Here is a 13,823-nt window from a genome sequence, read left to right as displayed (position 1 = left end):
CCTGCTCTCATTCCTCTCAGGGCCACGGACCCTTGACACTTTAACCAAACCTCCTTTCCAATTTCACGAGGCACTGTACCCTTGTGGTTAAAAAGACTGGCCATAAAGGGGATGTGACTATGCCTCCACCATTTAGTAGGTGTTTAAACTGAGACAAGTCATTTAATTGTTCGGCACGTCTGTTTCTTCATCAGTAAAATAGGAACAAGAATTGTACCCATGTCACGTCTGCCACGAGTATTAAACGTGACTCCTATAAAGCCCTTGCGGTGATGCTGTGCACATACCAAGGACGCAAGGACTATTACCGTCATCATCATCATCAATATGACCCAACTCCGGCACCCTTTCATGTCGGCAGATTGTCTCTGTTGCCAGTTTACCCAAAGAAAGGTCATCAGATATGAACCCCCTCAAGCTCTCCCCACCTTTGCCCACTAGCTCCCTGATTCTACACACCTCTTGATATCTCTGCCAGCCCTTCTTTCCTCTTCATGCCATATCCAGTTCTCACTCCCGTACCCAGTGCCATTTTTGGCTTTCTCCAGCCACCTCTGTTCTGTGTACCTGCCTCGAAGCCGTGAGCTCTGTGAGGCCAGCGAAAGCTCCACATGGGTTTCCTTATCCCCAGCATCCAATACAGTTCCTTGCACACAGCAATCACTCAATGAAAGTTCACACCATGAACACGCAGATGACCTTCATGGAATCATACAGCTCATTCAATCTAATTAAATAGAACAACCATTCACTCTGCTCCAACCACATGCCAGGCACAATGGAGGCTAACGAGATTAATAACACACAGCGCCTGCCTTCTAGTTGTTTTTCATGCCCTGAAAGAGGAAGAGGGATAGAAGATTGATGAAAGGATGGAGAGATGGATGTTGGGGGGAGGAAAAGGGAGAGGGGGAAGAGGAGGGAAGGGAGAGATGGAGGTAGGTTAGATTGATGTCATATAGGCTAGGGTATGCATTAGAATGTCAATAAAAGTAAAATATGAGTGAGGTTTTTTTTTAAATCATTTAATCAAATTTTAAAAGAAGCAATATGTCTGAGTTCAGTCAAATAAATCATGATTTTACTCCAGGGGAAGAAACTTTGTACAGTCTTCTGACACACTTGTTTTTTTTTTTTTGTTTGTTTGTTTGTTTGTTTTGTTGTTTTTTTTTTTATACAGAGAATACATTGAGATCCAGGAAGACTGTCTGTACGTCACAGACAGGAATCCATCCGTCCATGGACAAAGTAAACGGTCAGATTAAATCTCCAAGGGAAGCCTTTGTAAACCTTCACCTGTGAAAGTACCTGTTCCTTATCCTACCACGTACATTAGTAAAGAAAAAAAAACACACACACAGAGATAGCTGTGTGTGACAGGTATTGATTTACTGCCATCTGATTATCTGGAGTGAATGATCCTGATTATCAGGCAGAAATTGGGTTGCACAGTAGGATAAAGGAGAACCATGTCTGGAAGCCAAGAGATTCTGTGGGTTCCTAAGAAGTATTTCCACGCCCAGAAGTAAAGGTCAACAGAGAAATCAACCAAAAAAAAGGGGGGGGGGGCAGGACAACTGGCGATTCAGATCCTTCAAGGGGGATAAAGATTGAGGTCGCTCCACCAGGTAATGAACCCCAAGCAGTTGAGGTGTGAGGGAGGAGGGGGAAAATACAGAATGAGGGGTGGAAAGAGGAAGCCGTATGTACGGTTATAGCCTTGTAACAAATGACAGCAAGGAGGCCTGCAGCAGTTTTTAATATCTTCCATTTGTTCTATGCATGTGTTTGTTTGTAGATGCTATTTTCTTTTTTCCCCTCTCTTTCCACTTTATCTTATTTTATATACAAGCGGTTCTAAGTCAATTTTAGTCCAGCAAACACAATATTCAGTGGAACCGTGACAGAATTTGAGGAAAAATTCATGTCATCCATAATGGCTATGTAACCGTTGGGTCTTGTATCTCCTTACTTTGGAAAGAGAGTGAGAATGTTTTTACTTGTAAGACGGAGAGCTGCATCTTGTTAGGTGGAAATGGAGGGTTGTTTCCTTGACGTACAAGAATTCACATGTATGTACACATGGGCAGAGAGGAGCTCAGTAACCAAAGGACTGGGTGTAACAGTAGTTATCACTTTATTGGCTCTCGGTGCTAAATTTATCCATTAACCTGTGCTCTACAAAAGACAATATAGGCCCTTTAAATAGTTTTACTTTGCCAACTGACCAAATGTTAAGCAATCTGTAGAGGGCGCTAGAGAGACACTGCAGGAGGAAAGTTCTCTTTGGCAGTTCCAGCCTGCTAGCTCAACTGACTCCTACAGGGCAGGTGGCTTCTCCAGCACCCTGCTCCTGCCAAGCAAGCACAGGGGGAGGCACTTCTGCAGCATCCGGCTCCGTAGCACCTACATCTTGCATGGTGCCCAGTTTCTGCAACACGACCAGCTTCTCCAGCCCAGCTCCAGGCTCCCGGAAGCATGGGCCACTTCTCAGCACCCAGCTCCTACACTAGCAGGCCAGCTAGCTAGGGGCTAGCAGCACCCGTCAGCCAGCAACTTCCGCTGGCATCCCTCTGGGCCTTTTCTGTAGCAGAGCACGTCTCGTAAGACACTTCTCCACAAACAGCTTTCCCAAACATCCTATAGTGCAGATTTCTAGCAAATTCCAGAGGGCAGATGTCCATCACATTCTACCAGAATAGTACAGCCTCTTGCCGCTCAGTGAGCTGTGGCGTACCTTCTCTAAGAACATCTGGATCCCAGCCCTAGTGGGGATTCCTTTTGGACATCCTGTCTCAGCCCTAGAAGTAGTGGCTGCTCCTTAAATCTGCTATTCCTGTGTTCTTTCCAGTGCTATTAATTCTACTAGCCAATTCTTCATTACTCCAGTCCCCTGTTATAGTTAACAATGTTTCATAAACTTCCCTGTGTCAATATGTCAGTTTGACAAACTAATGGTAAGATATTAACAAGGGGGAAAACTGGATACAGGTATATGGTAACTCTCTGCCATCTTGAAACTTTTCCATAAGTCTAAAACTGTTCCAAAATAAAAAAGGCTGCTTAAAAAAAAGTAATTGTCGTTTCTGTCTCCGGATTGGACCCTGACCGATGCAAGCAACTAGTCTGATTATCAAGGCAATCATTTTATGGATCTAATATATATCATCCAGTGTGTTCATAATAATAACCAGAGAGGAGGGGACAGAGAAATAGAATCTTTGGAAATGAGGTCATATAAACTGTGCTACTTAGTAGATTACTCGAGAGTGCATTTTGTTTCAGGAATTATTTGGCCTAGAGTAATTAAACTATACACTTTCTAACAAGTGATATTAAAGTCACTGCTGCAGACAAAACCCAGGTAACAAGACACAGCGCTCTAGCTCAGAACAGCATTTTCTTATGTGATAAAAGGTATCAGAAATGTTTTCCTCAGAGCACCTTTGAAGACTGTGTTTATTTATGCTTTTGTTCATTTTAAAGCCAAAACGTGAGTTGTAAAGAATAGACTTAACCTTGCGTCAATATCGTATTCTAGGACTGAAAGAAGAGGTGTCCTCAGAATTCTAGAAGCTTCATGCAAAAATCAGTGAATTCCAAAAGAAAGCAACAAGTTACGTTTTAGAAAGCCTCACCTCCAAAATAAGGCAACAGTTTGTTTTCTAGAAGGCCTAAATCAGTTCTGGAAAGTCTGAAACTCATGTAGCCTTTTCTTCACACAAACACTCATCTGGTCTGTTCTCTCAGCTTGAGGCAGGCGTAGTTCTTGGTAAACTAACTCTGAATAACCACTGCAACATACTTGCCAGGGAATTAGTAACAAATCTCACTTTTCAAATACGTCCACTCTTTTCATTGCCACTAGTTTATATAATAAAGTTATTTTTCTTCAAAATGTGTAGGCGCAACTGATTTTTAAGCTGGAAAAGTTAATGAAAGCGACATTGCATTTGAGGTCAGTCGGCCAGAAAAATGGCTGTGAGCCAAATCCCACATCCCAAACATTTGCCTCTGCGGCATGTGAACAAAATGCCCACTTTCCTCCTGATCTCCAGCAGAAGCAAAACAAAACCCTGCAAGACAGTTATCCATTGGAATTGGAAGCCTTTCAGTGGCAGAAAGACACACACACACACACACACACACACACACACACACGAGCGCACGCACACACACACACACACACACACACACACTCCCTGTTGAAGATACAATAAAAAGGCTCTTTCACACAGAATGTTCTGTGCACGGGCAGCACAAGGGACTAGTCCTGGAAATGCTGTTTTGGGGACAGCCAAGAGATCACAAGCCTAAAACAAGTAGTTTCAACAAGATAAACAGTAATCTCCCTGATTCCAATCATAAGCAAGTAAGAATTCTTAAAACCGTTTTATCCAAATGGCTTGAAATCCCTTCGAACTAGTTTCAGAAAATAGTAATGTATGAAATGAGGCTGAATTTGTGTTGTCATCCGATCCTGCTAATTTTTAAAACTATTCTTTCCTTTCTCTAAACGTAATACTTCGGGCATTAAAATTCAGTTGCACTTTGATTCCCCCTCACGTTTTTCAAAGCAAAAGGGAGTACGAAGAGACAGGAAGTAGCCACAATTACACGCGCGGCAACGAGCTAGCCAGAAAACCAAAGTTTTAACTGTGAAATTTAGAAGAGCAACTGTATTACATGAAATTCCACTGCCTAATCCTCTTAATAAAGAATACTAGGTTTTAAGTGCAAGCTGTTCATAGTCCAAAATACCATTATGTTAGAATTATAATTCTAATTATAAAATTATAGAATTATAGAATTCTATATTATAATAATTCTAATTATAGAATTATATAGAATTATAGAATCTAATTCTAATTATAGAATTATAGGATTATAATTCTAACATAATGGACACAAATTATATACCATATTACCATTTGATTTAATACCAAAATGTTTGTGAATTTTCAGTTATGACCAATATTTCTCCCCAACGTTTTCTGAGCGAGTACTGATTATTTGCATACCAGATATCAGAGAAAAATAAACATACTAAGCATTGAAAATATCTATTTTACTTCTGATTTAAAGGCAACAAGTGATAAATTTTAATCACCATGGAAGTAACCTTGATCAGTCAACATGTAAAAAGAGCAGTTAGGACATAACAGTTATGTTACCACAACAGCTTTCCTGAACCAAGGAGCCTAAATTCTGGAACACATATTGATATTTACAGAAGTACCAGCATCGGACTATTGACATCTTTCTAAGGACCTTTCTTTATCCTCAATTGACAACAGTTCTGAACATAATATATACACTGATGTACAAGAAACTGTCTTCATGAGTTGGACCGGGAACCCACACCATACTCTGCATAGGCAACAAGAGGGAAACCCATGGTTCAGGATAAGCTGCAGACAGGGGGGCCCATACAGCAAAAACACTCCGAGATGGACAAGAACAGGTGGAAACTTACCACTAGAGCAGTTGGTCCCACCCCAGCCAGGCTCACACTGACAGGTGTTCGGAGCAATGCAGCGACCGTGGACACATTTATCAGCACAGTGGGCTGTCAGAGAGAAAATCAATCAAATAAGGAAAGTTGGCACAAGAAGAAAAAAAAAAAACAACCCAACAACACAGCTGTTTCACATCCCAGTCTCAAGTATCACTTAAAAACAACATGCATGCTTGACAATTTCCTTCAATCCATTCCTTGGCCCTGTCAGGGTCCGCTGTGCAACCAAACAATTCCCCTTCTGATTGTGAGATCTCCAAGTAAATTCCTTCATTTCTACGATTTCATTCTACGTCATGCTAAATTAGGAAAGGAGTTGCAAGAAAAACTGCCTCATCCACATTTTTAAAAAAATTATCAGTGACTACCGAATATATCCTCTTTGTTTCAGGAGAAGCATACATATGGGTTCAGGAAAAAAGCCCCAAAGGGAGATAGTGGGACTCCAGAGCGACAGAGCAGACCCCAGGGTATTCCCTTTCCATAATACCTTCCCTGGAAAGCAAAGTCAAATTTCTTTGGGTGCACGTTACTCCCAACTATGACACAGCAGAACGAGATGCCCTTTTCCTATTAACAAAAATATTCAAAAAATGTCACTGAGGTCTTCAGGGATTAGTAAATCTCCATTTCTGTTTCATTAGTAAATGTCTTAGGTGTGGCCTGACCCGTGGAAGTAAGGGTTATCACCGCAAACATGAGCGGACAGGTAGACTGACATTTCCAAAGCAAAGGTCTATAGCCTGGTAGAAAGGAACATCAAATATATTCTGTGCCAAACATAAGCATTACCTTCAATGTTAGCGCCACTCACTTTGATTAAACACCCTTTAGAATGGCTGGATATACGAGTAAATTGTGAGAAAAATACGGTGTAGTTTGGGGTTCAGATATTCCAAAATTTTATGTAAGGATGGGATGGAATAAGGTATCCTATGCTTTACAGATAAGTTTTATTAACTCACGTCTTATTAAAAAAGTAAAACATATTTTAAACCAATAAGCAAAGTAAACCTACCTATGGTTCCATCAACTGGTAACATTTCTACGTATGGAGACACTCAGGAAATTTTCCCTATATATTTTTCTCCTCAAAGAAAAAAAAAAGAATCTTAATATTTTTCAATTTTCCTTTCCATTAATATAAAGGTAAAAATCTTCCCACATCATTAAATATTTTTCATGTGATTTAGGCACAATTATGTGTATAGTTTACATTTGTATATATACTGTATATACACTGATATACATAGTATATATTTACATATGTATATATATGTGTATATATTTTATATACAGTTTCTGGACCAAAAAATGATAACCACTCCTATTATTTTTATCAAAAAGAATTTAGACATGCAGAGATCTAGGGGAAGGCATTTTAGATGAAGAAAAAGCAAAAAACAAGGGGGGCTAGAAAGAAATCAAATGAAAGTGAGAAGATCTGTTTGGGTGCAATGTTCAGAGCAGTAGCTTTAGAAGATGTAGACCTTCCATGAAAAAATGCTCAACATCACTCATTATCAGGGAAATATAAATCAAAACCACAATGAGATACCACCTTACACCTGTCAGAATGGCTAACATTAACAACTCAGGCAACAACAGATGTTGGCGAGGATGCGGGGAAAGAGGATCTCTTTTGCATTGCTGGTGGGAATGCAAACTTGTGCAGCCGCTCTGGAAAACAGTATGGAGGTTCCTCAAAAAATTAAAAATAGAACTACCCTGCAACCCAGCAATTGCACTACTAGGCATTTATCCACGGGATACAGGTGTGCTGTTTGGAAGGGACACATGCACCCCCAGGTTTATAGCAGCACTATCAACAATAGCCAAAGTATGGAAAGACCCCAAATGTCCATCAACAGATGAATGGATAAAGAAAATGTGGTGTATATATATATATATATATATATATATATATACACACATACACAATGGAGTATTACTCGCCAATCAAAAAGAATGAAATCTTGCCCTTTGCAACTATGCGGATGGAACTGGAGGGTATTATGCTAACGAAATTAGTCAGAGAAAGACAAAAATCATATGACTTCATTCATATGAGGACTTTAAGACACAAAACAGATGAGCATAAGGGAAGGGAAACAAAAATAATATAAAAACAGGGAGGGGGACAAAACAGAAGAGACTCATAAATATGGAGAACAAACTGAGGGTTGCTGGAGGGGTTGTGGGAGGGGGGATGGGCTAAATGGGTAAGGGCCACTAAGGAATCTACTGAAATCATTGCTTCACTATATACTAATTTGGATGTAAATTTAAAAAAATAAAAAATAAAGTTAAATCAAAAAAAAAAAAAAGATGTAGACCTTCAAAATCAAAGTCAGTTGTTAGGACTTTATTCTGAGAATTAGCTGGGAATATTGTAAGAAACATATAGAATTATCACAACAAACCACCAGGTACAGGACACCACAAGGGAATAAAGTGACCATCAACTTGAAGAACTAAAGACTCACTTCCTTCACCAGAAGGCCATGTGGTGAGGGACGCCACGTCAAGTGAGCTTGGGACGTTGGGCCGGTGTAGAGATATTAACACTAGCATTGCAAGGAGATGCTCAGCAACTTCCCCAATACTTGATTCAGACAATCACATATTTCGCTGTAATTAAAAGCAATATCAGCCTGTAACATATGAATACACCGGCTCTCTAATATGTTGCCTCATGCTGCCAGGTTAAGTCAGTACGTGCCAACCTCAGGGTTCAGCATCTCCTGCCATCTCTATGCATGTGTTTGGTATTGCAGATGTGCCATTCATTTGTAAGGTCATGGCTCTGCACTGTTCTCTAAAATGTAGATTTGCACACACAAGCCAGCAAACCACCATACCTGGAGTATGCAAGGGTCGATTCAATGCCACAAAAGGCTCAGTCTAACTGCACAGGGGACATGCGCTGGATGCTGGATCACACCATGTTATGTGGCAGCCTGTGCACACAGCCACAGGACACTCCCACCTCACCCAGAGCACTGGCACCCACTGTAATACGTAAATATGACAGTGCCTTATCTCACTCGTCTTACGCACTCAGGACATCTCTGTCTGCGGCATGTTGCAAACCTAAGTCTTCCTACCCCGATTTACCAATTTCTCCTTACTCAAGATACTGAAACTATTCAAAATGCCGTTCGCACATCTAAGAAGTTGTAGAGATCAGATCCTAGTCGCCTTTCGTATGAAAGAAGAGCTACCCGAGAACACAGAAATTGGATATGGCGGCCGCTGAAAACAAGGGTTGCCCATATCCTCAAGTTTCACATTTTTGAGATCGCTGAGTAATGAATATGAATGCTCTCATGTTTGATTCCTGATGGGATAAACTTTGTGTTTTATGAAATGAACACCAAGCAGTCCAGTCAGCTACAACAGATAAAAACAATAATCCTGTGATAGTAATGTCAAAATCCAGATTATTTTTATAAATGCCTTGAACTAACATTTGGCCAAAGTCTGGAGCAAAATGTCAATAGATAGTTAGCAGCAAACAAATTCATCTGTAAATTAATGAGAAACTGGAAGGGGGAATCTGCTTCCCTAATGATTTTTTTTTTAATTAAAGCTAAAGCCAATGAAATTGCCCCTGAGCAGTGAAGCCTCAAGTCAAGTAATTATCTAAGTAATGCGGAGTATTGTTGGTATGGATTCCAGAAGGAAAGAACACAAATTCTACTGCCACAGTGCAGAATCCTCACACAGCATTAGATTCTGTCACACAAGTGCCATCTGTGTTCCAAGCTCTTATCCCACCAGCTCTGGACTCTACACATCTAATAATAACCTTCACCAAGAAACAGCTGGACCAGCAGGAGCAAAAGGAGACATCAGAAGGGAAGACGGTAAACTATAAAACTCTGTGCTTTCAAACATCCCAATTTGCCACATTGCAGGGACACTTACTGTGGTGTATATGTTGACAGTGACCCTTGCCCAAGGACATCAGCTGAGCTCGATCCCTACCCCTGTCCCATCTTCCCTCAGTTAGCTTCGGATGCCACCCACTCTGGGGGCTATGCCTCCATAACTAAAGCACTGCATGTGAGAAATAAAGTAGAATAAAGATGTCGATTTGTCCTGTAGAAAATCCCAAAGTAGGCACCTGGGTGGCACAGTCGGTTAAGCGTCCCACTTCGGCTCAGGTCATGATCTCATGGTTTGTGGGTTTGAGCCCCGCGTCGGGCTCTGTGTTGACAGCTCAGAACTTGGAGCCTGCTTCGGATTCTGTGTCTCCCTCTCTCTCTGCCCCTCCCCTGCTCATGCTGTGATCTCTCTCTGTCTCTCAAAAATAAATAAACACAAATAAATAAATAAAGAAAAGAAAATCCCAAAGTGCCCTAGAAAGAGAAAAGGAACAAAGGTTCCCCTTAACAAATGTTTAATCACTTAGATTTCAAGAATAGTTACCTAAAAAAAAATAATAATAATAATAATAATAATAATAAGTACTAAAGACCCATCATAAGTGTGGCTCTCCTATCCATGGAAAACAGGCTCTTCATGTGTGTGATCCATGGAAAACAGGCTATCCATGGAAAACAGGCTCTTCATTCCCTCTTCATGTCCTTTCTTCTTATTTTTCAAATCAGGAAAATGCTAGCAAAGACGAACTATCCCATATGATTTAATTTCCCCATCTCCCTTGAAGAAGATCATCGGATTTCATATTCTGAGATTTTAGTAGTCTTTTTTAGAGACCGGATGTAAGTAGAAGCTCTGGGCCCACACTAAGCACTGCTGTAGACGCATCAGTGTCTTGAGGGTAGCCAAGACATCTTTTCCCTCAAGAGCTGGCAGGCAAGAGACACTGATGAGAAGTGAAAGCTGTGGACAGTCTGTCTGCCTGATGGACAGGTGAGGACTGACATGATGACCTTAAGATCTTCTCTAATTAGGCTCCTATTTCAGCCTTAGATCCTAAATCCACTTAAATCCCATTACCAGTGCCACGGACCTCATTTCTTTCACGTGTAAATACTTGGCTTTAATACCAAGAGCCACTAACGATACTCAATAGTTTTCTCTTCTGTCATGTACATTTCACTTTGGATTTACACCTAAAAAAAAAAAAAAAAAAAAAAGAGTGGGAAGACTAAAGATTCCTTTATAAACCAACTATAACTCTAAATACAGTGCTTACTGTTGTTCTAATGGATATAATATCAATTCGTGTAAATTAATTTGAAAAATGTTTCCATGATCAAAGTATCTTTTGAAAATAACTGTCCAATGGGAATGCAAGCCTTCCAGACAACTCATCTTTCCACAGAAATTCCTTTTATTCTGGGGCACCTGGGTGGCTCAGTCGGCTAGGTGTCCGACTTCAGCTCAGGTCACGATCTCGCGGTCCGTGAGTTTGAGCCCCGCGTCGGGCTCTGGGCTGATGGCTCAGAGCCTGGAGCCTGCTTCTGATTCTGTGTCTCCCTCTCTCTCTGCCCCTCCCCCATTCATGCTCTGTCTCTCTCTGTCTCAAAAATAAATTAAAAAAAAAAAAACAAACATTAAAAAAAAAAAGAAAAAAAGAAATTCCTTTTATTCTGGTATTCTGAATTAATAACACGGGTCAAAATCTTGCCTGCACTCATTTATTCTGAGTTGCTATAAAAGAACACATATTATTAGAGTTAAAGGTCCCTTTCCCAAATATAATCGCCACATTTTTTTCAGACGAAGAAGCCAAGACTAGAAATATGGAACGGGTTTTCTCAACATTCATAGCTGGTGGTAAAGGTAGAAGGAAGAATTAAACTCTTGTACCTGGCTCGCAGTAAACCAAAACTTATGATGGATTTTAAGTGGGGGGGAGGGGGGGAGCAGAAGTGAAAAGAATGGTAGATGTTTTATGCTGGGTCAGATACGAGGGCAGGTGAACTGGGTGGCTAGGAGTCATATCCAGCCATTCAAAAATCCGACTGATACTATAGTGTTCAGGTATAGACAGGAATAATCTTGTTTTCATATTTCCAAATTTACACTGCAGCCTCTCCTATTGTGTTTGTTTATAAAAAGGAAAGGACGTCTCTTTCCTCCCATTTAGTATTTACTGATGTAACAGGCACATTGCTAGCATTACTGTAGATTCAGAGATGGCAGACGAGGGACTCCTTCCTACTCTGCAGAGGAAGTCAAATACAAGCTCCGCAAACTCCATAGACACAGAGCAGAATGCAGCCGTATCAGCAAAATACTGCGAGAGCATACTCAAGAATTCCATTTCTATGACCTGCCCAAGGGACAAATCTACAAAGACAGAGAGTACATTAGTGGTCTAAGATTGGGAGGGATTGGTGACAATGTGGGGTGATGAAGATGTTCTAAAATTGATTGTGTGATAGTCGCACAACTCTGTGAATATACCAAGGGTCACTGAATTGTATACTTTAAAGAATACTATAAGAATTATACCTCAATAAAGCAGTCACAAAACATACTGCGGGAAATGCAGGAGGGGAGCGTTTAATTGCAACTGGGGTGAAATCAAGGAGGTTCTCATGAAAGAACATCTGAACAGAGGAAGTGAACACCTTTATAATACACTTGCAGGGAAGAGTGGCCAACAACAGCTGTTGCCTTTTCCCTTCTCCTTCCATCCCATCCCCAAAGTTGCCACACCCACTGCTTGGGGTCAGAGCTCTTGCTCCCCAGCCACCAGTGGTGCATATATGACCTGCCGTGATGGCTGATCAGTCATGGAAAGGGAGAGAACACGGGGAACTTAGAAATCTGCATTGAGGCAGTGTAATAAAAAATACTTAGCTCAAATTCCTTTCCCTCCATTCCTAAATAGGGCTTTCATGGCCCTTAGGCACAGGCACAAAGAGCATTTGCTAGCAGCATCTTTGGCAAACGTTGCTAACTGTATACCTAACGTCCATCCTTCTTTCCATCCTTATTAACAGAATCCCACTCTCACCAGGGACAATAAGGTACCCAGCAATAAACTACATTTCCCAGCCCTCTTTCTGGATTGAAGTGTGCAGGAAGAAAACAGTGTGGGGGACAGACTTAATTGGTAAGTGTAATTCCCCTTCTCTTTCTCCATTCTGATGCCTAGTGTGTGAACAAAATGGTTGAATCTGCAAATACCATCAAGAACTTGAAGGAAGGACCCAGAGAATTGTGGAAACTTTTGCTCTGAATTCATTGTGTGCATGAATGTATGCCACAAAGCAACAACTTCTGGACTTCTCATTACATAAAGATAATAAACCCTTAGTATGTACCTGTTTCTATTTTTCAGGCATCTATTTATTGTAGCCAAACACGATTCCTAACTAATACATTGCCCTTTTGGGGGATCTTTCAGGTGAGTGAGTTCCTCAATTAAAAAAAATAATAATAATAGGAGAAAATTATTATCTCAAAAAAAGGCTGAAAAAGCATTTGGCAAAATCCAGTATCCATTTCTGATAAAAAATTTTCTGTGAACCAGGAACAAAAAGGAGATTTTCCTTTTCCCTTTCCTGATAAAGGGCAAATATGAAAAGCCTACTACTAATGTAATAAAATAATGAATGTTCCCACCCATACATGCATGATTAAGAACAAGACAAGGAAGTTTGCTCTTATAATTTCTATTCAGCATTGCACTGGAAGTTCTAGCAAGTATAATAAGGCAGTGAAAAGGAAATAAAAGATATCCAGACTGGGAAGAAAGAAGTAAAACTGCTTTTATTTACAGATTATATAAATATATCTCTATATGTAAAATATCTGATGGAATCTATGAAAAAAGCCACTAAAAATAATGAGTTTAAGGAAGTTACATATACAAAATTGTACAAAAAATATACTTCTATACACTAGCAATGAACAATCAGAAATTGAAATTTTAAAAGCCATCTACAATAGCATCGAAAAGGGCAACTCTAACCAAAAATGTGAAAAACGTGTACACTAAGAATTAACAACACTGCTGAGAGAAAGTAGAGAACTGAATTAGTCAATCTGACCTATTTGACACTTACAGAATTCACAGCAGCAGAACATACATGCCGTCTCCAAACAGAGACAGACCTTGTTTATAACCCCGGTGATTCAATATTGTCAACATATCAATTCTCCCCAAAGAGATCTATACATAGACATAGATTCAATACAATACTAATCAATATCCCAAGCAGCTTTTCTTGTAAATATTGACAAGCTGCTTTTAAGATTTATCTTCATGGGCCAAAACAACTTTAAAAAGAAATACAAATACTACTTAATTTAAAGACTTATGATGCTTATAAATACATGTGACATTGGTGTAAATATAGACAAACAGATCAGTGGA

General features: G+C 40.1%; 1 protein-coding gene across 4 annotated transcripts in view; it reads right to left on the bottom strand.

Annotated features, from left to right (window-relative positions):
• MEGF10 (multiple EGF like domains 10) overlaps positions 1 to 13,823 on the bottom strand; it is a 181,432-nt gene that overhangs the window by 88,034 nt on the left and 79,575 nt on the right. Inside the window, exons 1-3 of one of the 4 annotated variants that reach the window (XM_042934186.1) lie at positions 10,500 to 10,515; positions 6,537 to 6,608; positions 5,477 to 5,569 (exon numbers count right to left, since the gene is read on the bottom strand). In XM_042934186.1, the coding sequence (XP_042790120.1) occupies positions 5,477 to 5,569; positions 6,537 to 6,561 (118 nt within the window). In that variant the 5' untranslated portion in view covers positions 6,562 to 6,608; positions 10,500 to 10,515. Of the gene's footprint in view, positions 1 to 5,476; positions 5,570 to 6,536; positions 6,609 to 10,499; positions 10,516 to 13,823 lie in introns of those variants that run through there. The other 3 variants (XM_042934182.1, XM_042934195.1, XM_042934177.1) reach the window with 3 other exon arrangements.

This window comes from Panthera leo, chromosome A1 (genome assembly GCF_018350215.1).
Source record: "Panthera leo isolate Ple1 chromosome A1, P.leo_Ple1_pat1.1, whole genome shotgun sequence".
NCBI classification, from domain to species: Eukaryota; Metazoa; Chordata; class Mammalia; order Carnivora; family Felidae; genus Panthera; species Panthera leo.
Note: the sequence above shows the minus strand (reverse complement) of the source record. Positions and strands in the feature narration are given on the sequence as shown.